This window comes from Haematobia irritans, chromosome 3, assembly GCF_050003625.1.
Source record: "Haematobia irritans isolate KBUSLIRL chromosome 3, ASM5000362v1, whole genome shotgun sequence".
Classification (NCBI taxonomy): Eukaryota; Metazoa; Arthropoda; class Insecta; order Diptera; family Muscidae; genus Haematobia; species Haematobia irritans.
This window is the reverse complement of record NC_134399.1, coordinates 194452144-194479537: the sequence shown is the minus strand read 5'-3', so window position 1 is coordinate 194479537 and position 27394 is coordinate 194452144. Positions and strand designations below refer to the sequence as shown.

General features: G+C 35.0%; 1 protein-coding gene across 5 annotated transcripts; it reads right to left on the bottom strand.

The window, feature by feature from the left end:
• Positions 1 to 175: 175 nt before the first annotated feature.
• LOC142230516 (hsc70-interacting protein 1-like) lies at positions 176 to 25772 on the bottom strand. Of its 5 annotated transcripts, none has more exons than XM_075301162.1 (3): positions 25392 to 25771; positions 25190 to 25317; positions 176 to 1513 (listed from the first exon to the last, which is right to left on the bottom strand). In XM_075301162.1, the coding sequence occupies exons 1-3, from the start codon at positions 25559 to 25561 to the stop codon at positions 606 to 608; spliced, it is 1206 nt and encodes a 401-aa protein (XP_075157277.1). In that variant the 5' UTR covers positions 25562 to 25771; the 3' UTR covers positions 176 to 605. The 5 variants fall into 5 exon arrangements, with proteins under 5 accessions (XP_075157277.1, XP_075157273.1, XP_075157274.1 ...); XM_075301158.1 differs by lacking the exon at positions 176 to 1513 and adding an exon at positions 9218 to 11572 and having other exon boundaries at positions 25392 to 25772; XM_075301159.1 differs by lacking the exon at positions 176 to 1513 and adding an exon at positions 11896 to 14234 and having other exon boundaries at positions 25392 to 25772.
• Between the last annotated feature and the right edge of the window lie 1622 nt (positions 25773 to 27394).

Here is a 27394-nt window from a genome sequence, read left to right as displayed (position 1 = left end):
AGTGTTTTACTTTCGAAGCTTCTAATTACCCATCGATTTCCCAAATTCCTTTTTTTTCTCAAGTTCGTGGTCATTCCGCTTCGATATGAATGACATTGCGACTGAATTGAGTAAAATTACGAGATAAATACCATACTTACATCATCAATTGTGGTCACTTAATAAGAAATCTGTCTATTTTTAATATTTTCAGTTTATTTCTACATTTTAACCATTTTTATTAATTTTTGTTCGCTAAAAGCTACAATTTAAAATATTATCAATTCCCATTTAATAGGATTTTCAGTTAATAATGAATAAGTCTTGTGAAATGTGATTCTTTAGAAGCTACTCGAGATTTTAACAATGCAATGTCAATGTCGAATCAAATGTTCAACATATTATTAAGATTATTGTATTAGTTGTTGTGGACTTCCAAATAAAGCCTAAATAAGAAACACATATTGGGGATAATCATTAATAAATATATACGAGGCGACTTAAAACGAACCAAAGCTAAATAGTAAAAAAATGTTATTAGCATAATAAGGAAACCGAAATCATATTTCCATTACAAATAGAACATATGAATGCAAGAATATCATTGTAGATGGCACTTAGAATGTTTAATCCAAACCATCGTCAACAAAATCTGGTTTTTTAGAAGTGGCTTCGGGTTTCTCCTCAGGTTTTTCCTCTTCAGGAGCAGCAGAGAAAGGAGCACCACCAGGGAAACCACCGGGGAAGCCACCGGGAAAACCTGGAACACCACCGGACATGTTATTTTTGAAGCTCTCAATAAGTTTTGCTATCTTGGGGTTGTGTTTGTATTTGTCAATATTTTCTGGATTCTTAAGAATATCCTGCAGTGCGGTCATGATTTCAGGATCGCCGAGTAGATCACCCATGTTCAAGCCGCCCATGCCACCCATTCCTGGAAAGCCTCCGGGGAAACCACCCGCTCCTCCTGGGAAGCCTCCAGCACCTCCCGGAAAACTACCACTACTCTTTTGTTCTTGGCGAGCCTTTTGACGTCTGGCTTCCTGAGCTTTACGCTCGCGTTCGGCTTTTTTTCGTTGTTGTTTTAGTCGATGTTGTTCAATTTTTTTAGCATTTGGCGTAACCTCTCTCAACCATTCATCGGCTTCTTCATCGTAATCAAGTTTACAGGCTTGTCTTAAATCCTTGGCAGCGTCCTCCCAATTGCCAAGCAAACGGTTGGCTCTTCCCCTAAATTTGTAGGCAGCTGCTGAATCACAATTTATTTCGAGCGCTTTATTACAATCGCGAATGCATGCATTTGGTTTTTTTAATTTCAAAAATGCTTGACCACGTTTTGCATGGAATAAGGCATTACCGGGATTCATTTCAATGGCTCGTGTATACAAATCGATGGCCTCTTGGAATTTTTGTTCACTGTAAGCAGCTGCAGCTTGTGAGCGTAATTCGCTAGATTTGTCAATTTCCTCCTCTGTAGCGGTTTTCGAAGAATCGCCCATGGGCTGATCGACGTCATTGTCGGGTTCAATAACACCTGCAAATACATCAATAAATAAATTGTTTTTCAGTCATATTATTATCCAATTGGTGTTTTACAGAACTTCAGCAAATGAAATTTTTATTTCAAAAAAAAAAAAATAAAAATGTGCATAAAAATTTAAATTGATAAATGCATAAATTTTTACTTAAGAAGTGAATTGATGAAGGATTCCCACCCTAAATAAGTAAGCACTCAATAGAAAATATATGGTTAAGGATCCATGAAATCAGTTTTTCATTCCGTTTGTAACACATCGAAATACCGATTTTCGACTATAGAAACCCAGCAAAAAAAGTTGGAAGTTGTTCCACCAACATTTCTTTTAAAGCCCATCCGAGAATCCCCCAACGAGTTTTTTCAAATTCCGATGCAGTCCTTTTGGACAAGTCCACAAACATTTCTTCTAAAGCCCATCGTGGGATCCCTCAATAATTTTTTTCCACTTCCGATGCAGTCCTTTTGGACAAGTGCACAAACATTTCTTCTAAAGCGCATCTTGGGATCCCCAATGATTTTTTCTACTTCCGATGCAGTCCTTGTGGACAAGTATTAGAAAGAACGCAATCAGGCTATTTTAAGTGCAAATTTTGTACTGTTAAATTTTACAAAAAAAATAGAAAACTAATAAAAAAAATAGAAATTAATAAAAAAAAGTTAAAAAAATAATAAAAAATTAATTTCATCCCCGCTGGGATTTGAACCTGTGCCGTTTGACTTTTTCGCTTCCATGGAAGTTCTTTTGAGAAGGTTTTGCAAATTACGAGAATTTTTAATTTTTTTGTTGATTTTTTATGGAAAAAATAAAAATCAAATCAATAAAAATCAACATTTATACGAAAATATATGCCGAAAATAAAAAATAAAAACGATGCATGACATAAAAAAATAATTTTTTAGAAAAATATTTGACAAAAAAATTGCCGCTGGTGAGATTTGAACCTGCGTTTCTTATTTTTTCGTTCATACTAATAAAGAACATCTCGAGAAGCAATTAGAATGTTATTCCTTGGTGTCGTATTACGATCATATCGCAAACATTTGAATTGACCTTTCGACGCTTTATGTTCAATGGCGTTTGTGACTGAGTGTGCTAAGGCGTTCTGTTATGGTACCAGCAAACCCAGGTTCAACCCCTGGTCGGAGCGAAAAAGTTTTTCAAATTGTAAAAATTAGATAATAGGAAAATAATTGTGTAATAATAAAACATATGGATGAAAAAAAAGTGAAATTGGTTGAAAAAAAAATTGTTTTTGTTTTTCGCATTTTAAATTTCTCCATTTAAATTAACTTCCAGGGCACAACTTCTAAAGCAATGCAAAGGATCCAAAAAGGGAGTACTTCCGTCCTATGACAAGCCCATGTTAAATTCATTGGAGATGATCCAAGTTTACACTACTTCCGGATCACAGATTGGGTATCCAAACTAATTTTTTGCTGGGAAGTATATATTCCCAGCAAAAAAGCGTTGCCAAAAAAGTAGTGAACATGTTCTTTTTGGATCGGGAAGTGGTGCTAAATTGACGCAGAAGCGATGAATTTAACATGGGCTTATCATAGGACGGATGCCCAACAGCCGCTGCACTGAATTTGCATCACTTCTTAAGGTGTGAGGCGAATTTAGTGTTTTGGATGTGACTTAAGAAATTTTGTGATATTTTGACAAATAAATAATTTTTCAAAATTTTTATGATTTTTAATGCATTATAACGCTTGTCTGAAACGTTTGTCATCAAATATTTTAAAAACCTCGCAATTTTTCTAGAAAGGATTTAGCTTTTTTCGGCTATTTGAAATAAAAAATTTTAATTTTTTCATTAAAAATATGAAAAAAGCCAGTTATAAAAAATTGACTCAAGTGAACTTCCTGCACCCTCACAAAAAATCGCTTCTGTAACATGTACTCCCAAACATATTTTGCTTCAAGCATATACATTTTTGGGTATTGCCCAAATATTTATATGTTTGATCTCTACCAATATATAATATGTTTGAAAGCATATTGGTCTAAACAATATATGTTTGGGTAGTCTAAGTTCCAAACATTTTGTATTTTTGCATCCAAATTCAATAATGTTGTCTTCCAAAAAACAATTTGTTATTATGTGACCATATAATATGTTTGGAAGCATTTTGCACCCAAAAATATTATATGCTTAAAAAAAATTCTCCCAAACAATATTGTGCTCAAAATTTTATTTATTTATTTATATATTTACAATCATAATGAATTATGAAAATAAACAGGTAATATAGGTGCTAACAACATAGGTTTTCGACCTGAATGCTCAAAATTTTGTTTCTGCCCAATTGTATATTCCCCGACATCTTTCTCACTTCTACGAGATTTTTTAGTTCTTAGCACCTTTTTCTGTAATACAAACATTGTAGAAGAAATTATTCAATTTTATGATTTTTTTATTTTAATTTTACCTTTTGCCGGACGGGGATTCGAACAGCGGACCACACAGTTTGTAAGGATCAAAGAAGTAGCTGATCAATTGCCCAAGGAAAAATAAAATGTTAATTTTGTAATAACAAGCAACAACCACCAACTTAATCAATATCGCTCCCTGTTAAATAGCGCTCCAAGCTACTAAACACATATATGTTTATAGGCTATTTCTAAATTAATATATGTTTGCATCCAAGCATATTATATTTACAAACATTTTATGTCCCAAACATAATATGTTCTAACATATTAAAATATATGTCCCAAACATGTTATGCTAGTTTATGAACATTATATGCTTGCACTCAAAAATATTGTGTTTAAAAATTTGTGTTCCAAACATATAATGTTTATAGCCAAACATATGAAAAACAGTCTTTTTCATCCGTGTGCGCAGTTAAAATAAAGAACATCTCTGGAAGGCCATTTTTGGAAGTTCTTTTAAAATTGTGCCTTGAGAAAAATTTCCAAGCTTTTTTGCTGGGTTTTTGAACAGAGAGAAATTCTTTAACGATGTCCGCCACTCTACCGCCTTCAATAATGAACATATCCCCAAAAATCCCCAAATTTTAAAAAATATATTTAATTTTTTTTCATACCAGCTTGGAAATCTTAATCTTCGATTTCCAAACACAAAACCAGAAGCGCGGTGATCATTTTCCAAATGCTCGTAAAATGAAAATGGGAGCATGGTTACAATTTGTTTATAAACAAAATTTTACTTCTAAATACTCGAGTAATAAAATTGGGTGGTAGATCAATATTGGTGGTCTGCACAATTCCATTTGTATATGCAGAGAAGACACGTGTACTTGGTAGATGAGTACACTCATTCGAAGTTTCGCAAATTGGTACATATTTTTATGAACAACAAAATCAACGAATATACACCCTCAACAAAATCGTTTCTGTAACATATACACCAAACACATTTAGCTTCAAGCATATATATTTTCAGGATTGGTCCAAACAAAATATTGTTTGTATTGTTCAAACATATTATGTTTCACCTTAGAGCATACACTGGTAGAAAAAAATTTATGAAATTTTCTTTGTGTGGATATATTTTTAAGGCGCCAATTGGTTACTTTCATTATTTTACTTGCAGCATACTCTCTAGGTCTCTCTTTCACATATATGTTTATAGGCTATTTCTAAATTAATATATGTTTGCATTTAAGCATATTATATTTACAAACATTTTATGACATGAGAGAAGTTCCCACTGTCCATCGATATCCGTGGGAAATGAGTAAATTCATTCTTTGATCATAATAATTCAAATTTATAAATCTGTGTTTTTTGTATGAACATATTCATTCAAACTCGAAACAATATTGCGGATTTGAGTACTGACGATTTTAGAAATATCAGAATACGTGCAATTTTAGCGCAAAAATTAGAAATAACATCTCATTTAACAACCTGCAGACTTTAAATATTGGACATTTTCGTCTTAGTAATTGAGTGAATACATTTTTTCATTTCCATCAGGAGATGTCCAAGATCTGGCAGAAGTTTCGATATGACCTCAGTAACAAGACTAACATCCAATGGAAAAACTTCATAAAATCCTAAATAAATCTTCTTTAAATCCATTGCAGTATATATAGAAAATTTGATATATCTGGAGAGTCCATATTTTAAGTTTTTTTTTTTTTTTTGAAGCATTTTCTTAAATGTTGTATTTTATTGTGAGATGGTCGATATCAGTCAATTATTGTCGATGGGTGGGTGCCTACACACCAGTCAGTACCAAAAAGATGTGAACAAAATAATTTACATTGAACAAAATTATAATATAGGAACCAATACAACTGATTTTGCCGCAGGGACTTCTAGGCTTTGTTACCGTTGGAAATTTTGAAAAAGTCGCATATTCAAAAAAAATGTCGCATAATGATACAAAAAAGTCGCTTACATTTGTGAGGTCTTTTCATTACAAAAAAATGTTCTATAAAACAACATAAGAACAATAAAGGAACAGTCCCTTTAACATAAAAAGATATTTTACCAACTTATTGTAACAAAAAATCCAGGAAACGTAAACTTGCAAGAGAGTAAAAACAATTTTTTTCTTTTCTAAAATTAGCAGAAATGTACGCGAACGCCATCTACTACCAATTTACCATCAGCCAATTTAAAGCTTTTAAATCAATTAAAATTATAAAAATATTTTTTATACTACACTTCTTTTTGACTCGGTAAAATATATTGCACGTATGATTTGTTTATAACAAACTCTTGCAAGTTTTTACTGGCAAAAAAATCCCTGACGAAAACTTGCAACTTCTCTATTTCTCAAATGTCACATATGATATCTCTCTCCGGTTCTCTTTTGCTGGTTTTTTGGAGTAAAGGAACGAATTCAAGTAGAAAATTGTGATAATTATCAAAACTTATTTGAAATGGTATACAACAAAACAACGACTGAACAAACCAGAACACCGTGTAGGTTTGGTCTCCATTATGATATTATACGTGATTTACTTCTCTCTTATTAATGAGTGCTTCTTTGGGTAGCTCAATGACAAGTGAAATGCTATACTCAGCATCCACCGCTGAAACACATTCTGCTGTTTGGTAGAAACTGGGGTTGAATCCATGACCAAGGAGGGCCATTGCACAACGGTGGCTTCCACGTAAGGCGCACGGCGATGAATTCCGAGTTATAAAAATTGCTTTTAAGTGAAGCACTTCCCCATTGTACGACTTTAGTCGCATGCGTGCGACTAACGTCAGAAAAGTTGCAAAATGGGACTAAAGTCGCACAACGGTAATACTGCTTCTAGGGCATTCTTAACACGAACTGAATATTCTAAATTGTAGCAAATAGGCCACTGTAGTACAGTTGTACTTTTGGGAAGTGGGATGTACCAAAATTAGTAGAATTGTACCAACTTTTACAACGCTGCAACATGCAGTTTGAGAAATAGAAAGAACAGTTATTCTCATAGAAATACTTGTGATACCACCTGAAGAGAACAGAATGCACGTTGTACTCTTTCTCAAGTATAGTGTATAGTACATAAACTATACTTGAGAAAGAATTGAAAAGGAATTTCATACATGTAGTGAAAAGTTATTCGATGCAGACCTCTGATCTATATGAAGGTGAACCATTTTCATCATTCCTACGTTTATCGGATGCAGAGAAACATCTCAGAAGTCGACACTCACGGTCGCCTAAATTGGGAGTTGTCCACATTTCAGAGCTGTCCACATATGAGAGGTTTCTTTGAATGTGATGCTATACGCAACGTCTCACGAAAATTGTCCACAATTCAAAACGTAGAGGTACATTTCGATGTCATCATTCCAAAGTGCGCTAAGTCGACTTGGTCGATTGAGTTCGTTGTTTTTTATTCGGATTGATGTGATTTGCATCCTGTCAAAAGTTCGAATTTATTGGACACTTCTATCAAAAGTTATGGTTAATATTGTATGTAGCCTGTGACTAAAGTTTTAAAAATTTCCAATCCAAAAAGAGCAAAAAGCTTTGTTCGGTCCAAAGTGGTCTAAGTCATTTTTAGCCATGTTCTATTATCACTATTTTGAATTCGTACATACTAAAAAAATATACAATAAACACGATTTTAAGACCAAAAAAGTGAATTTATATCTTATACGGTTTTTGAGAAATTCCAATAAAAAAAATTGAACTTGTTTCCTGTAAAATTAACTTTTTAGACTTAGCGTACTTTGGAATGGAGACATCGATTTGGTCCTAAATAGGTGTGTCAAATATGGTTTGAATCGGTCCATGTTTTGGTATAGCCCCCATAAAAGACCGATCTACCGATATTCCCGAGTTCTTTGGCTTCTAAACACCATAATTTTTATCCGATTTGCCTGAAATTTGAAATCTAAAGAAATTATAGGTCCATAAAGATGTGTGCCGAATATGGTATGTATAGGTACTAGAGCTCGACCGAAGCGGGTTTTTTGGGCGAAGCAGATGTTCGGCAAAAAAAAGCAATAATCGGCCGAAGGCGAAGCCGGAGCCGATTATTTTCCTCAAATTTATAATTAAAGAAATTTCAATATTAGAATATTTTTTTAAACAAATGCATAAATACAACAATAAAAAGTAATTCATTTGATATTATAGTGACAAAATTAGATTGTTTTATAATTTTTTTCCGAACATTGCACCACGGTAGCTCCCTAGTTTCTAGACAATTTTTATCCCATTTACATGAAATTTAAAATTTGCAGGTGCTACAGGTCCACAAATTGGTGTTCCAAATAGGGTTTGTATCGGTCCATGTTTTGGAATAGCCTCTATATTTTTATCCGATTTGCATGAAATTCAAAGTGTATTTTAGGTTCACAAATATTCGTGCCGAATACGGTGTGTATAGGTCCAAGTTTTGGTATAGCGCCTATATAGACCGATCTCCCTATTTGAATTTTTGGGCTTCTAGAAATCGCAATTTTTATCCGATTTGCTTGAAATTCAAACACCATATGTATTTTAGGCCCATAAACAGGAAACACATCGGATTTTCTTGGGCGCTTAGATAAGAAGTTTAATATTCCTCTAGAACTCAAACAATAAATGTTTCGTATAAATCCCAAACCTGATATGAAGACTACCTTCGGGAAGCGTAGTAATTGAACCTGTCTGTTCCGGAGAGTATCTGTCATCAAACCCCCTGAACTTCCATATATATTTTCATGTAACTCGCTACGAGTTTTTTTTAAGAGAAACTACTATCTTTGATTCATGTTGATGGGTATTTAAGATTCAACCCGGCCGAACTTAAGGCCGTATATACTTGTTTATACTCTAATATATTAAACAATAGAAACAATATCTTAAGAATATGTCTCATATTTGCTCAAGGCATAACACCAAAACAAATTTTTGGCAATCACATTCAGAAGCTTTTATAAATATTAGAATTCAGGAATATACAAAAAACTATGTTTGGTTCATAAATATGTTTTAAGTCACATTTAAATTTTTGAACCTGAGATTTACCTTTTCGAAGATGGACTTATATTCGGTTTTCGAAGCGAAAATGAATTTCATATTGCAATTTTTATTTATTTTTCTTTTCGAAAAATGAAAATTTACTTTTGAAGTGGTTTATTCAAATATTATTTTTTTTATAACAAAACTTCAATTCTTTTAATCTAGAGATCTTTTCATCGTTTTCTTATTTTAATTTTTAAATGAAATACAATAAATTGAGATAATAACCGCCTTCCAATGCATAATTATTGATAAAAACCCAATGTTGTAATTTTTTTTAATATAGAATTTATTCAAAACAATGCTTAGAGCTTTCTAAATAATGAAGATGTAGTTGCGGCATGCGCATTCGTTAAATTACTTTCGTATAAATTAGGATTAAAGTCATGTCGCACTCCTGGAGCGTTTGGATGATATATAATGTTTGGGTTAAGAGATGTATCAATTAAATGGGAATAAGTTAAAGGCTGATTAAAACTAACGGAAGCGGAGGATACTGGAGCCACTGAAGACTGCCGTTGCACAACAATATTCGAAGGATCATCGTCGGGAGAACTTCCAGCAGACATCTTTATACTTTGGGATGGATTTTCAATTTCTTCTCGAATACATGAGCTTCCAGATGTCCCACCTACAGTTGATTGAAAACGGGGATAGCGTAAAAAACTTTCCGCTGGGTTATATATACTCAGGTCTAATCTCTCACCAGAAGGATCAAGCCACAAACCACCCGGCTCGTCACCCGTATAATGGGAAACAGTCGGATTTAATTTCATGAAACCACCACCCCGTTTTGGTTCAGGATTACTGAGAAACAAAAGACGAAACTCATCATGAAATGTCCTATAGTAGTAGTGAATGGACACGTATTTCTCCTCATGTGCTATGCACATATCTTTATATTCCATAAACATACGCTTAATATTGAGCGAATGATGCAAATAACGAGATTTACTTTTCTTATTTGGTATCCATGTTGGATAGGAATTGATGTGATCAGTAATGGTTTTCTTGCGATCGGGACTAATTTTATTGTGGGCCGGGTGTTGACCTCTTCGATCCACACCAGTGTAATAGCCTGTGGTCTTGTCAGAAAAATCGATAGCATTTGTAATGAAATTACGATTTATGGACAAAGTGGCCATCATGAAATGTTTGCAAACTCTTTTATTTTCACCTTGGAGGCCTGAACGTAAAAAGAAACGCGTATGATAGGAACGTGGTGGCCTATTGGACTTGCGAAATTCCGGTGTTGTTTGTGTCTCAACATCTTTGGTCTCTATGCGAGCCAATATAAAATCTTTTCTTCGTTTATAATCCATAGACCAGAATATATCACAGATTTGTTTGCGTTCCTCTTCGGTGAATTTCGTGTGACACTTATGAATACATCTCTCAGCACATTTTATAGGCTTTGGATTGTGTTCTGGCGGTGGATCACCAGGTTTGCGACGTATTCTCTTTTTCTTGGGTTCATTTAAAGATTTTTTCATTTTCTCAGATTTCGTATCGATCGTGATTAGATCTCCAGTTTCTGGATCTAGAAATTGTTGTATTGTTGGAGTTTTCTCCCTTGACTTCTGGTCTTTCAACATTTCGGCACTGCAGCCACTCTCTTGTTGCTGTACTGGAACTGGTTTCATTTCTATTTCTGGTACTGGTTCATAACCCTCCAAAGCTTTTTTAATTGTGTAACTTGTAATACACATTGTAGACTGGAAATATTTTCGACATACTCTTATTAAATGCATGCCACCTTCTCCGCTGCTTTGGTCCAAATAATAACAACAATTGTTTCCTCGACTTTTAGTATTTTTACGCTTTAGACGTGTATAGCGTTTAGTTTTTGTATGCTGTCTTATATACTCTATTTTATCATCCTCTGAAAGTGACCAAAATTTATTGCACATTGCAAGACGTTGTTCTTGTGTGAATTTTTGGGTACATTTTTGTTTGCAAATTTCCCGACATGGCTCCATAAGAGGTACTTTTCGTTTTAAATCCTCTTTAAGAGGATATTTACGTGGTCTTCCCCTCCGTTTAGAAAGCAATATTAAAGGTTCATCTTCTTCAGACTCATCATCTTCACCAGAATTACTGTATTCATTTTCGTCATAGCATTCGTCACTATAGTATTCGTAAAACGTTTCTCCATCCTTGTTCCTAACATTTCCATGTAATTCTTCTGTATTATGTTTTTCTTTATCGGAGAATTCAGAATGGGTTTCATCTTTATCAAGTCTTTGCAATTCTATTAGTTTGTTGTCTATCAAAATCGTCTCTGTAATATCTAGCTGTTGATCCATTGTTTCTTCTTTTATCTCTTTATCCGATGTATACAAAGGATCATCACTTGGGGCAATGCGGTTTTCCTGTTTTACTCCTTCTCCACCAATGCTTTTAAACTTTTGTTTTGAAGACTCTGTTTTAATGACGACATTGTTGTCGTCTTCATTTTCCTTTTTCGATTTTTCCAATCTGGCTTTCTTTGTGGTCACCTCTTTTTTCTTCGCCATCTTTTTGGCTAATCTTTTGGTTGCTTTCTTATTCAATTTTACAATTTTTGGAGGTTCTTCATCGAGATACAGAACATTTGGTTCTAATAATTGCACGTTGATTTCTGCAAACATATGGCAAGCAAAAAGCACTTATCAAAATTTCGGAGATATTGGGTTGTTGTGCTACTATATTAAGGAAAAGTTGGGACAATACAATTTTTTTTTGTTGTGTTTTAAAATTTCATAGAGTCCCTAAAGAGAATGCCTAAAAAAATTAAAAACTAAAAACACACGATCTTTCACTAAATGTGTTAACTCCAGTTATAGAAACTAAATCTTTTAATTTCAAATCAGAATGAAATATCACCTCCATAAACTCCTCAATTTTTTTATACTTCTTGCTTGCAAATCTCATTAAATCAACAACAAATATGGCAATATCCTCTATAATTGGTTTCCATTTTGATATAATTATTGGAAAATTTATTTTGTATCACAAATAATCTTATAGTCTTCGAAATATAGAAGAAGTAGAGGCAGCATGGGCATGTGGTAGATTTCCTTCATATATGTTAAGGTTGAAGTCTTGCTGCAACGTCGTAGTAGTTGCCGATGGTTGACATATCAAATTTGGATGATTCAATGTTGAGTCTATTAAATGTGCATAGTTAAAGGGTTGATTAAATGCAAGTTGTGAACTTGGTGGCTGGGTGGATAGAGATTCCTCGGATGCTAATGGCACAGGCGATGCCGTTGTTGGCACATTGGATGCTGGAGATAGAGACAATTGTGTTTGCGTTTGCGTTTGCGGTTGTTGTGCTTGTTGTACTCGTGGCGGCATATTTATGAAACTTTGTGCAGGATTGTATAAACTTAAATCTAGCTTCTCCCCATAGGGATCTAGCCACATGCCTCCTGGCTCCTCTCCCGTATAATGAGATATATTGGGATTTGATTTTAGAAAACCACCAGCCCGCGATGGCAATGGACTACTGAGAAACGATAGGCGAAAATCATCATGGAATGTTTTGTAGTATATATTGGTGGAAACAAATTTCTCTCCACGGGCTATACACAATTCCTTGTATTGCAAATACATGCGTTTTATGCTCAAGCTATGATGGAGATAACGGGTTTTGCTCTTTTTACTAGGTATCCAGGTGGGAAATGAGCCAATTTGATCTTTTATTAGTTTCAAACGCTCTGGTCCAATTTTATTAGCAGCAGAATTAAGACCTCGACGATCGAGACCCGTGTAGTGTCCCGTAGTTTTGTCTGCAAAATCTATAGCATTTGTAATGAACATACGAGATATTGCCAAGGTATTCATCATGAAATGTTTGCAAACTCGTATATTTTCACCTTGCAAGCCAGAACGCAAAAAGAAACGTGTGTGATAGGCTCGTGGAGGACGATTTGATTTACGAAATTCCGGAGTTGTTTGAACTTCAATATCTTTGGTCTCTATACGTGAGAGAACAAAATCTTTTCTCCGCTTATAGTCCATGGACCAAAAGACATCACAAATTTGTTTTCTCTCTTCCTCGGAAAATTTGGTATGACATTTATAAATGCAACGCTCCTGGCATTTTATTGGTTTGGGGCTATGTTCCACTGGAGGCGGGGGTACACCCCGTTTACGGGGTTTAGATTTTTTCTTTGTTCCATCAGCAGGAGTAGAACCATCTGCACCACTATTGCCGCCAATAGCTTTCTTCAGTTTTTCTGCTTTAGGATCAATGGTTATCAAATCGCCTGTCTCGGGATCAAGGTATTGTCGAATACCTTCATTTTCCTCTTCGTCATTCTCGCTTTTATCCTCCGAACCCACTTTCTTCTGCTGTGGCACGGAACGTTTGATATTTGGTACTTCAATTTCAGGCTCATAGCCATCCAAAGCCTTCTTAATGGTATAGTTTGTTGTACACAATGTTGACTCAAAATATTTACGACAAACACGTATCAGGTTTTTATTTTCCGCATCGTCCAGATAATAGCAATAATGGCCAATGCTTTTGGTATTTCTGCTCTTCACACGTTGGTACCGCTTTAGTTTGGTCTTAGTTCGTTGCCGGATGAATTGTTTTTTCTCTTCCTCGCATAGAGACCAATACAGTTCGCATATGGCACGTCGCTGCTCTTGAGTGAATTTCTGATTACATTTCTGTTTACAGGCATCACGGCATTGCTCCATGCGTGGTATTTTTTTATGTTTTCTACCCTTTCTGTTGGCAATCATTATTAGAGGTTCTTCATCATCATCATCATCCTCGCCATCGCTATTAGAATATTCATCGTCGTCTCCTCCATAATCGTCATCCTCGGATTGCTCGCCTTCATCATCATAGGGTTGTTCTACTCTCTCAATTTTTGTCTCATACATATCTAAGAATTCATTTTCATCATCATTGTCACAATTTTCAATTTTTAATTCATCGCCATCAGACATTTCTTGGTCAAATGACTTCACATCGACATTATCCTCCATGGAAGTATCATTTTCTTTTTTTATTTGTCTAGTTGATGTGTATAGAGGATCCACGCCCTGATCCGCTGGTGCTTCTTGTACGGCTGGAACCTCCTCATTTATTGTTGAATATGATTCTGTTTTTATTGCCACATTGCTGCCGGTTTTAATCTTTTTTTTAGTTTTTCTTAGTTTTCTTTTTTCGATTTTAGGCTTTTTCTTAGCCATCTTTTTGGATCCTTTTGCTTGTTTGACAATTATAGGCGGCTTTTCATCGATATAGAGAACATTTGGTTCTAACAATTTCACGTTGATTTCTGCAAACATATGGCAAGCAAAAAGCACTTATCAAAATTTCGGAGGTATTGGTGTGGGGAGAAGGCTAAATTTGTGTTAAAATTAATTGTAAGAAAATTATGAACAGCCAATACATTCTTGAAAAAACTATACATATTAGTAATGATTTAGTTAGTTAAACATTCGTTTTCTTTTTTTTACACAAAAATTGTACCAGTTTTACAATAATATGATTTGAGTTTTTTTATAAACATTTTCAGAAAAAAGATTTCATCGTCAGGATAAATTCATAAATATAACTTTTGTAATTTTTCCAAAGAAACTAAAATATGTTTACATTAATATTTTTATGTATATTAGATTTGTTAGCAAGAGAGGCTTTATTTTTTTATTTTTACATTTCAATTTAATCCATAATCAAGATTTTAATAAAAAAAAATTCCGAAGAAAAAAATTCAAGACAGTCTTCCAGGAATAGAAAGCTATGTATATAGGTCTCTATTGGTTTCCTTTGTATTGATGACTTAATAAATAAATAACAAGTATATACAGCAGAATAAAATGGTGCGAAAATTGGTATATATGGGGTCATATGAATTCTTAAACTGTTTTTAACCAATTTGAAACAAAAAAGTTAAAATTACCCATTAAAAATATGAAAAAGGCATAATCTAAAAAAATTTAATGTTTTTACATCACTATTTATATTATCCGGATTTTTGATTAACAGCTGTTTTTGTTAATGGGTGAGAGGGAATGGGTGTTGATAAATTATATTCGCCAGTGCCACTCCGGCCGGAAATAAAACTCGACACCTTCGTCATGCAAGACTAACGCACTTCCACTGTGCTATCGATGGCCCCAGTATTTCTATTGGTCCCAGAAGGCGGTTTCCATGCCCTCAAGAAGTCAAATCGGGAGATCGGCCTATATGGACCGATATATACCAGCTCCATGCGAGCCTATAATACTTCTAGATCTAAAATTTCAAGCAAATCGGATCAAAATTGCGGCTTCCATGCTCTCAAAAAGTCAAATCGGAAGATCGGTCTATTTGGGGCTATATCGTAAAATGGTCCGATATTCGAACTTGACCTGCTCAGCACTATAGCTTCATTATTTAATTAAAACAGACCGACGAACATCATTAGATCATTTTAGAATTTCTCGCTGATCAAGAATATATCCTTTACATTGTCTTTACATTGACAAACTTAAGATACCCCCATCACCATCCTATGGTGGTGGGTATAAAAATATTTATTTATTTATTTATCCACAAAATAATACATAAGCCTCAAGGCCAAAAAACGTATTACATAGCAAAACAAAATGCCTGAAATGTTCGTAGAATTCTCCGTAGAACACTCAAGACCATACGTTGGACAGATTCCCTATGGGGCAAAAAACGTAGCCGCTCATCCAAAATAACACCAAGGCACTTAAATTGACTAACAAATACGACAACAGTGTCATTAATAAACAAATCGTAATTAAAATAACTATGCGAAGACGCAAATGCGATAGCTTTGGATTTGGTAGGATTAATGGCTAAATTATTCACGGCAGACCATTGAGAAAGCCTATCAAGGCCAAATTGTATATTATTCCGCAATAGAACAGGGTTATGCCTCCCAGCACTGAAATGTAAGAATATGTCGTCTGCAAACAAAAAAGGGGTACAAAATCCGTCGTCCACACAATCGGGGAGATCATTTATATACAAAATATATATAATTGAAAAATTATATAATTGAACAAAAATAAAATTTTAATTTTGCTGAATTAACCCGTTTTCAGATTTTTGTAATTGAAATCAGAACGCTATTTTGAACGCCAATTTGGACATTAGCTTTGAATCACTATCCAGAATAGCTCCAATAGGGAATAATCTTTATACAGTACCACCCAATGTTTCCACGTGTGTAAATTTCGCCCAGTTTTAAGAATTATAATCATAGCACACTCATTGTGCCGTGGCATAATGCGTTTTGATCAACGTCTGTACTTTTCGTTTTAATTCTTCGCTCAACACCATTTTCACACACATAGCTTGTAAAAGTAATTGCCTCCCAGTATGCCCAAATAAACCAAAAAGTATTTAGGTATTCCATTTTCAATGTATTAATTCTTTATTTTCAACTTAACTAGGGTCTTTTAAATAAGGACGTAGATGTGGAAGAGGCTCCATGAGCCTGGGGTAAATTACTATCATATATATTAACATTAATTTCATTTTGTGCCGTCAACGACAGTGATGGACACATAAAATTTGAACTCATATTTGGATCGATTAAATGCACATAACTAAAGGGTTGGGCAAAATTATTATTTGTTGTTGTTGTTGAAGCACTAGTTATGGCGGATGATGGTGGTAGTTGATGTTCAATCAAAGTAGAATTAATTGTTTCGACATCTCCACCTTCATGGCATACATTAAGATCGTTTGTGGATGTTAACGAGCAACTTGGTGTGTTCATAAAACTATGTGCAGGATTGTGCAAATTTAAATCTAATTTTTCACCAAAAGGATCTAGCCAAAAACCACCTACTTCCTCTCCAGTATAGTGCGAAACATTTGGATTTGCTTTCAGAAATCCTCCACCACGTTTCGGCTCGGGATTACATAGAAACGATAAACGAAAATCCTCATGGAATGTCTTGTAGTATATATGGGTGGAGACAAATTTCATTTGCTTAGCTACACACATTTCTTTGTATTCGCGAAACATGCGTTTAATGCTCAACGAATGATGTAGATAACGTGTTTTACTTTTTTTATTTGGCAACCATGTGGGATACGAACCAATTTGATCTTTAATGATTTTCATACGATCTGGACTAATTCGCCTAGGCGTTGAATGGTGGCCACGTCTATCGGCCCCCGTATAGCAACCGGTATTTTTGTCGGCAAACTCAATTGCATTTGTAATAAAGTTGCGAGTTATAGATAATGTTGCCATTAAGAAATGTTTGCATACTCGAATATTTTCTCCACTTCTGCCCGAACGCAAGAAGAAACGTGTATGATAGGCCCGCGGTGGTCTATTCGATTTTCGAAATTCTGGTGCCCGTTCGGTTTCAACTTCCCTCGTTTCTATGCGAGCCAGTACAAAATCTTTTCTACGATTGTAGTCCATGGACCAGAATACATCGCAGATTTGTTTTCTCTCGTCTTCAGTGAATTTCGTATGACATTTATGTATACATCGTTCGGCACATTTTATAGGTTTGGGATTATGTTCAGGCAATGGATCACCTGGTTTTGGCCTTACACGTTTTTTCTTCGGTGCGTCTATTGCTTTTTTCAGTCTTTCTTCTCTGGGATCAATGGTTATCAAATTTCCTGTTTCAGGATCTAAATATTGTTGTAATACTGTTGTTACTTTCTTGTCATCCCCCACAACACCATCAACGTCGATCTTCTGATCGCTGGCACCCGATTCTATTACTGGTTGATAGCCCTCTAAAGCTTTTTTAATTGTATAGTTTGTTAAACATAAAGTGGATTCGAAATATTTTCGACAAACCCTTGTAAGGTTGCAGCCATCTTCAGACCACACATAGTCATTGTCATCATCATCTTTAGGGATATTATTGTGAGCATCCAAATAATAGCAATAATTACTGCCACGACTTTTGGTCTTATTGCGTTTTAGGCGTTTGAAGCGCTTAGTTTTTGTATGCTTGCGTATAAATAAGGTCTTGTCTTCTTCAGACATTGACCAAAATGCTTCGCACATTGCATTACGTTGCTCTTCCGTAAATTTTTGCGTGCACTTTTGCTTGCATATGTTGCGACATATCGCCAATCCTGGAGTTTTGTTAGTATCCTCCTGCTTAAGACGATATTTGCGAGGCCTGCCTTTTTTCCTTGCTAGTTGTATTAGAGGTTCATCATCTTCGGAACATTCTTCAAGAGAATAATCATCTACCTCATCTTGTTCATATTTCATTTTGTAATCATCTTCATCATCAACAGAAAAATCTTCGTTTTCTAAGGGCTGCTGCTGCTGGTCTTTGTCATCGTTATGTGTCATCGTTATGGTGTCTTTTGGATCTTGCTCCTCATATTTTGTTAAAATACTGTCTATAGTTATGGGAATAACATCTTCCGGATCATTGGTATATGTAATTTCCATTTTAATTTCTTTTTCTGGTGTGAATAGGGGATCCTCCCCTAAAAATGTGGAAAAATCCCTGGCCGCTTTTTGGGAAACAGTCAACGATAGTTCTTTCTTTACTGTCCTCGGGGATTTTGTTTTCTTTTGTCTGGATATTATTGGAATGTGCGATTTCGCTGTCTTTCGCTTACGTTTCTTTGAACGTTCTCCTCTTTTCGATGATTTTGTAATTTGAACAATTTTTGGAGGTTTTTCATCAAGATATAGAACATTGGGTTCTAACAATTGTGTATTGGATTCTGCAAACATATCGCAAGCAAAAATCACTTATCAAAATTTCGCAGAAATTGTTTGGTGAGGAGTAGCTAGAGTTTTGTTTCTAAATTTTTGTTTAACACAAAACCACTACTTTTTTTGGCCCAAATTTCTATTTTAGGAGTTTATCATAAGAATACCAAATACTGGACAAATCGAATAAGAATTTTAAACAAAATGCAAAAATGGACTATCGTCTCCAGCATGCACAGAAAAAAATTGATTGGTTTTAATCGGGTCAAAATTGAATAACATCGGCTAGAAGATAAGGCTCATATGGTCATATCTCTTTCTAAGACTCCGATAATTACAAAATTTGTTTCATATTGTATAAACCCATTGTCAAATTTAGTAGATGCCAAATAGACTTGGGATCATAAGCGTATCTAATATTTTTCTAGAGTTTTGTAATGCAACAGACACCGATTCGTTAGCTATTTACTCTACAGTTGGTGTATTATTTTTGTTCTTTTCAAAAATTTTCACGATGAAGTCTTTCAATGAAAAGACGAAATACTGAATAATTTAAAAAATACGAACCTCGAGCTAGTTTTTATCAACAATTATTGGAATTGGAAAAGTTTTGTAAGCACAATAAAAAATTAAAATTTTAATAGTAGGCTGAAATTTGTCTATGATGACTTCGCTCTATACCTGAATGTTTTTCATCAAGATATAGATTTTTACCGAATTTTTATGATCATGTTTTCTTTGTCGCTCTTTTGTTTGTGATAGGTAAATAATCAAGTGCCTCCCATATTATGATCTCAAAATTGGTAACCGAGTATTTTCCAATCCTAATGAAATAATGTCTTCCAAAGTTGACCAATTTCCGTGAATTTCTACACAATAAAACTCAGCTATTTGTATAGAAATAAATTTTTATTTAAATAATCTTAATAATACTTATACACTTAGAGCCTTCTAAATAGCGCAGACGATGAGGCGGCATGTGCGTGTGGTAAATTATTATCATATAAATTACTGGGAAACTCATGACGTGCCACATTAGATGGACAGATAAAACTGGAATTTAGTGATGGATCAAGTATATGGGCATAACTTAGTGACTGGTTGAAATTAAATGATGTGGTTGGTGTCTGAGCTACCTGTGTCGCCGATTGTGATTGCGAGGAGGTAGCCGCTGTAATAATTGAATCACCTGTTGATGTATCTGTTGTCATAGCAACAGATGTTGTTGCAATTGCTTGTGAAGGCTGCAATGATGTCCTCTTAAACACCAAGAAATTTTCCGCAGGATTGTGTAGACTTATATCAAGTTTTTCCCCTTTAGGATCTAACCAAACACCACCAGGTTCGAGACCGGTATAATGTGAGATATTGGGATTTGTGTTGGTTAAACCACCTCTTCGTTTTGGTTCTGGATGCGTGAGAAAAGACAAAGTGAAATCTTCATGAAAAATTTTATAATAGAAACTAATGGACATAATTTCCATTTGCCTGTCTACGCACAAATCTTTGTAGTCCAAATACATGCGTTTTATGTTGAGGGTGTAGTGTAAATAACGCGTTTTGCTCTTCTTATTTGGTATCCATGTGGGATACGAAGATATATGATCTTGCATTAGTTTCTTATATTCGGGCTTAAGCTTGGTCGTTGCCGTATTATGACCACCTCTTCGATCTGCACCCGTATAGCAACCCGTTTTCTTATCGGCAAAATCTATTGCATTTGTAATGAACATACGAGATATCGCCAATGTGTTCATCATAAAATGTTTGCAAACTCTTTTGTTTTCTCCCTGCAACCCGGAACCCAAATAGAATCTTGTGTGATACGCACGAGGAGGTCTATTGGACTTGCGAAATTCGGGTGTTGTAACAGATTCGATTTCTTTGGTCTCTATACGTGCCAATATGTAATCTTTTCTCCTTTTATAGTCCATGGACCAGAATATATCGCAGATTTGTTTTCTTTCTTCTTCGGTGAACTTTGTATGACATTTGTGTATACAACGTTGTTGACATTTAATGGGTTTGGGATTATGTTCTGGTAGCGGGTCTCCAGGCTTACGACGAACTCGCTTTTTCTTAGGTTCATCTGAAGAAGATGGTTTGGTTGTCTTCTTTGCCTTTGGGTCTATTGTTACCAAATCCCCAGTTTCAGGATCCAAAAATGTTTCAATTTCCTGTGCCGATTTCTTAATATTCTCCTTCTGTTGTTCGAGCAAGGGTTTAACAACGCTGATTTCGGATTCTGGTTCATAACCCTCCAATGCTTTCTTGATTGCCTGATCCCTTAGATTTAAAGTTGTTTCAAAAAATTTTCGACAAACGCGTATTATATTGGTGCAATCGTCATTGTCGTCCGACACATTGGGGTCATCCAAGTAGTAACAGCAATTGCCACGATTTGTAATTCGTTTACGTTGTAAACGTACACATCGTGCTCTAATACGTTTACGTATGTATTGCAATCTGTCGTCCTCGGATAGTGACCAATATAAATCGCACATGGAACGTCTTTGCTCTTCTGTAAATTTGGTTGGACACTTGTGTTTACATGTGTCTCGACATTGCTCTAACCGTTGCTTTTTACCTCTGTCTAATTTCTTGCGTGGCCTCCCCCTATTACGGGTAAGCAAAATCAGAGGTTCATCTTCATATTCTTCATCGGTATCCATAGACTCGTTTATATCGCTGTCATCATCTTCATCATTATATTCCGCCAAATCTCCAGTTGAAATATCAAATTCGTCATCATCATGTTGTGAATGTTTTGTATCATATTTTTCTTCGCTTGTCTCCTCGTCACTGTCACTATTGTATTTGATGTCATCTTCAAAATTGTGTGACGAAAATGATTTTAGATCATCAACATCCAGTTTGGGCTCTTCTAAATCTTCTATTTTGGTTTCGACTTTAATCTCTTTCTCTGGTGTACATAAAGGATCATCGATCGATGATAAAGTACTTCGACTTTGGGCTCTCGTTTCAATGCTACTTATAGGAATTTCCTCTTTTTTGATAACCAAATTATTGGAAGTTTTCAATTTTTTAAATTTTTTTATTTTAGTTTTCTTGGAGATGTCTTTTTTCCTTGCCATCTTTTTTGGACGATCTCCCTTTTTAGGCGCCTTTATATTTTTTACAATTTTGGGCGGCTTTTCGTCAAGATATAGAACATTCGGTTCTAATAATTGCACATTGATTTCTGCAAACATATGGCAAGCAAAAAGCACTTATCAAAATTTCGCTGGAATTGTGAGGGACTATTTTGTTTTTTTCTTTAAAATTTAGTTTATCATAAAATTGCATGTGAATGTTGTTGTTTTTTTATTTCACTTATTAATAACAAAATAAACAAAGTACAAATTACGTCTTGATGGAAAATGATCATCAAAAGGATTTACTAAAATATGCCTATGTAGCTTCGTGAGGTCGTTACAATAAAAAAAAAAAAAAAAAAAATACCGGGGAAAAATCCAGATATTTGGTGCAAATTGCCAAAGACGGACCAATCGCAGGACTGGTAACTATATTCCAGTTTATCCAAATTTTGATTATAATATACAATTGTATCTATAATGTATCATATATTTAAAATCTCATACAAAATACATAATTAAATCATTGAGAATGGATCCACATGCCTATAACAAATACATCAGAAACAGATGTTGAAAAAATGCGGGTTTATGTGAACCTGCCCAAATAACTGGTCGCACTAACCTGTTCCGGGACCTGTACTTTGGAATGAGACCAAGTCATGCCTTATGTGCGAACTTATCCCGTGAATGACAAACCCAATTTAAATTGACCGATCCCATTCATACGTTTGGAGATAGGTTCACACATACCAGGGCTCGCCATGTGGTTGATTCATTTCCCGTAGGGACAATTCAATCTCGAGAAACCATACAAAGTTTTGTCCATATCGTTTCATAATTTTCATGTTTTACTTCTTGACTTTCACTGATCCGCCCGAAATTCGGCAATAGGTAATCAACGTTCATAATTAGATGTAGCCCCCATTTAGAGGTTTGACTTTTTCAGACCCACTTAAAAAGGGGGCCTACATAGGTTATAATTATACACAGTTAATAGCCACCTTCTTTCAACCACACTAAAGCAAATGTTCTATCGGTCCACCAATAGATGTAGTAAAGCGATTGTGAACAACTATATATGGTAAACTTTTGTACTCAATACATGTTTTATATAGATAACGTAAACAACAACCTGGAGCCATATAGTACAATATTTCAACAATTTGTTTTTAAACCTGATACACCATACAAACGAAATTCCATTTTCATAAATTAGAAATCTCAAGTTTGTATGAAACAGGCAACATTTCGTAGTCTGAAGTCCTGGGCTTTTTTTGAGTACTTCAGTCCTGTCTAACCAAAAATTATATACATTTAATGATAGATGCATCCAAGGAACTTTTTTGATTTCATCAAGAACGAATTAATAGTATGCACAAAAACTGAAAATAATTTCCTTTTTTTTAGCGGGTCAAATTATGCAAATTCCAAATGTGATGATATTCTGATTTCATTTCTTTCTTGTGATTGCTGATGTTATTTAATGACAACGTCCTATTTCAATCGGTCAATTTTTCACATGATTTCAGAATTTCCCTGTGATCCAGAATTATTGGTTTAGTTATTATTTGTTAGGTATAGTGATTGCCTTGTATATCTTATCAATCTGTGCAAGCTGCTCGATTCTATCCTGACGTAAAATCACATAGAGAAGCTTTGAAAAATGCTTTTGAAAAATGTCTGAGAGGGGACAATCCTCCTCTGTAAAACTTATTTGTTGTTCGATCGAATCTAGGATTGAACCAACGGTACTTTGTATGTAAGGAGCATGTTAACCAATGGGTCATAAGGACTGACCTTACAATCGAAGTCATTTATTATTATTACACTACTTTATATGAAATTTAATGAATAATTAAATTTCGTTAATTCCCAGTGTGTTCTTTAAATCGCAAAGTTTAGAATTGCCAAAAACACGTGACCCTATCAAGGTCTCTCTTACCCATAAGAATAGTGTCTTAACATTTTGACTTGAAATAGATAATAATTTATCGTTTGATGACAAATAAATAAATTTTAATCTCCACTATGGAGTAACCCGACATCAACAAATGATAATGTACAATTAATACTATAAATTACAGCATATATGTATACGAAATATACATAAATGCAAAAATTTCGCAATATTTATTGAGTACAGCAATAACATTGATATATGCCCAGCAAAAAGTAGGTAACCACATCTCATTACAATTGTCATTACCAGGCTGGTATTACACGTTGAATTACATTGCGGAGAGTTATAATGACAAAAATACTTCTCGTTAATTTTCGTATTGTTATTCTCAAATTGTTGGCTGTTAATGAAAGGTATTTGAAATCCACTTTTAGTAGATTTTGAACCAAAAGTGAATGGATTATTAGGCATATTATAACGTAATTCATGAATCCAAGTACAAATTATTTATAATTTTATTTGTTACATTTTTGTCTATTTCTACAATATTCGTTTCAATGCAAGTACTGTTCGTATTACAGCATTACTCGCCATATTTAGATCCATTGTAATCGGCGAGAGAAGTCAATATTTTCGAAATTTGGTTGCCTGACACAATAAGTGGCTATTTTGCAAGCTTTGGTATATATACGAATAAGGTATTACATATTAGGTGATTATATCCTTTAAAAGCACTACTTATTTCATGACCGAAGGTATGCCTGGGGAGAAGTACTTTTACTCCTAGGACATGCGTATGTAAATGTAATCCAGAGCGATGCCAATTAATAAGTGGTTATTTTTTAAATAGATTACCAGGTAATGAGAGTTTTTGCTGGGTGGATGATATTCGCATATTCCAAATTCAAGCAAAGAGAGTAAAGTACATTTCAACTTTCTTGTAAGTAATGGAGTAAAGTTTTTCGTAACCGGCTAGACTGAAGCCAGATTGAAGTGAACATTAGATTAAAAGTCCTTACGTTTGTATCACGTTCAAAATCCACAAAATATTTGTTTAAAATTGTACAGAAAGATATCAAGCTGAGTTTTTATTATAATGAACTGAAAAGTTCCTGTTAAAATTACACAATGAAATTGTACAACCGTGTACAATACAAAGGCATAGAAAATAATTTATCAATTGTATTTGAATTGTCTAAAATATCTATAAAAAATTAATAGTTTTTTACAAACTTTATAAAATCAATCAAATAGGATGTTATACGCCGTACAGCCTTTGATTTTAAAAATTTCAATTTATCTTTAACTTTTAAGTTATCCTTAAATATATTAAGTAATTTAATGTAGTTTTCGATCCCTATATATTTGAAATAGCATCATCAATTCAAGAACCCTGATTCACTTCAAACTTAAAATTGGTTTGAATTCAAATGCACAACCCACCGCCCTATTATGCATGCAACATACATACTATTTACATATGTACATACATGAGAAATGTATGTATATAAAATATGATTGATTTTACATTTCTAAGTCTTCAATAGAAGTTGTTTTTGGCCTACCTTCCATATCTAATTCCACTTCAGATTCTTCAGACTCCTCTTCAACAACGGGTACATCGCCTTCTTCTGGCTGAGTTGGAGGCGATGGTTTAGTTTCGCTCTTTGCATCACCACCAAAGGGACATTTTCTACATGTTTTAAATAAAACAATTAAAACATATCTCACATGTATCTAATACATACAAAAGCATGTGGAACTTACCCTCCTGCCGGCATTTGGAATTCGCCCTCTGGAACTTTTCCACCTAACTTCTCAACAAATCTTTTGAGGAATCCCAATTGGGGAGTATTTAGAATTAATGGATTTGCGGCTACAAAATCGATGAATTTTTTCAACTTCTCCAGGTCTTCAGGTGCAACAAACGCCGCCATATTGTTTTACAAATAGATTTGTTTCCAAGTTCTTAAGAAAAATATGCTCAAAAAATGTTTTATGAAGATAGCACCTTGTACACCAAGTTAAACAATTTTCTCTAATATTTTATATTGGAAAAATATGTTTTCCAGAGCCTTCTTAGAACTGCAGATTTCTTCGATAAAAAAATCTTTACAGAGCCTTCAATATGGTGACGAGTATTTGATTACAAATACTGGTTACTGACTAATTTTTTGAATACTCGTTACAATGAAATGAGTACTCAATATCTTCAATACAATCCCAATAAACACAAACATTTGAAGAAAAAAACTTTTGAACGACAGCCAATTGTCATTTATGTTAGTAACATCTAAATTTGTATGTTGAACAGTTTTCAAACCGGATCTCATTTTGACAACAAATGTCATGTGTGTTTGAACCGGTCCTCGTTTTTACGGCAACCCTATAATCACAAGCATAAGCTCGACATTTTAACGAAGACAAGCATTCTATTATAATTTTCTTGAATCATTTTTGCAAACAAATGGCAAGCTATCGATTTAATAACATTATGGTGACAGAGACCTCTGTCGCTTCAGTTTGTCAATGAGAAAACTTTCTTTTACTACTCAACTAGCTATTTCTTATTGTTTGGCTATCAAAGTATAGATGACACTAAAGGCCTTTCCACCACACAATATACGAAATCTCCCTCCAAATTTTTCTTCGACTAAGTTTAAATTATTTCTTTTAATTTTGAAATGAGAAAGCTGCCTTTAATTACTAAACTATTTAGCACCTGAAGCAATGTAACTTAGGCACAGGAACTGGTAAATTGTGGTCAGCAGTTAGAGCCCTCTCGAACCCCGCTACAAGGGGTGATGGGATTTCAATCACCTTTGGCGACGTGACTGTGACTGATCCGAAGAGATGCGCCAAATACTTCAACCGACAGTTTGTCGAGCATCCCGAGAGTGATAGAGCGAAAAGGAGAGCCACACGTCGTATACGTGGTCTCCGAGCCGACGACACACCACAATTTACTGTAGCCGAAGTTACCAGTGTCATCAACAGCGCGAAACGCTGTTGAAGCATCTGGGAATACTGGGAGTTGAGTACCTGACCAGACTCCTCAATTTGTCCTTAGAATCACTCATTATACCCGATGTCTGGAAGATGGGAAGGGTGATTCCACTACTGAAACCAGGCAAAGATTCGAGTAAAGGTGAATCGTACAGACCGATATCCCTTCTCTCGCCAGTAGCCAAGACACTTGAGGCACTACTCCTCCCTAGCCTTGTGGAGAATTTTCCAGCTGCCCACCATCAACATGGATTCCGTAAGGTACACAGTACGACGACAGCCTTACATGCCATTTCGACTTAATCAGCCCAGGCCGTGTCATAGGGCGGTCCTCGTGGCGCTTGACCTATCGAAAGCATTCGATACGGTAAACCATGCCAAATTATTTGAGGACATCGAGAATACGTCCCTACCGACAGGAGTGAAACGTTGGGTGCTGAATTATATGTGTGGACGCCAGTCGTACGTGGAATTCAGGGACAAAAAGTCAAAACCCCGTAGGATTAAACAGGGAGTTCCCCAGGGTGGGGTGATATTTCCGGCACTGTTTAACCTCTACCTGTCCTCGATTCCACGCCCACCTGACGGCGTCGAGATTGTATCATATGCGGATGACTGTACAATCCTGGCATCTGGGCCCAATGTTGATGACATCTGCGATCGTTTCAATGTCTACTTAGCTAATCTTACCAGTTATTTCACTGCGAGAAACTTGAGGATATCCCCCACCAAATCCTCAGCCACACTATTCACTACATGGACGG

What these genes read in the sequence shown, in the direction of transcription:
- LOC142230516 (XM_075301158.1), bottom strand. Translation starts at nt 25,561, where the DNA reads ATGGCGGCGTTTGTTGCACCTGAAGACCTGGAGAAGTTGAAAAAATTC. An exon ending in TTCCAAATGCCGGCAGGAGG is followed by an intron (nt 25,318 to 25,391) that starts GTAAGTTCCACA and finishes TAAAACATGTAG; the next exon opens with AAAATGTCCCTTTGGTGGTG. An exon ending in AGTGGAATTAGATATGGAAG is followed by an intron (nt 11,573 to 25,189) that starts GTAGGCCAAAAA and finishes ATATGTTTGCAG; the next exon opens with AAATCAACGTGCAATTATTA.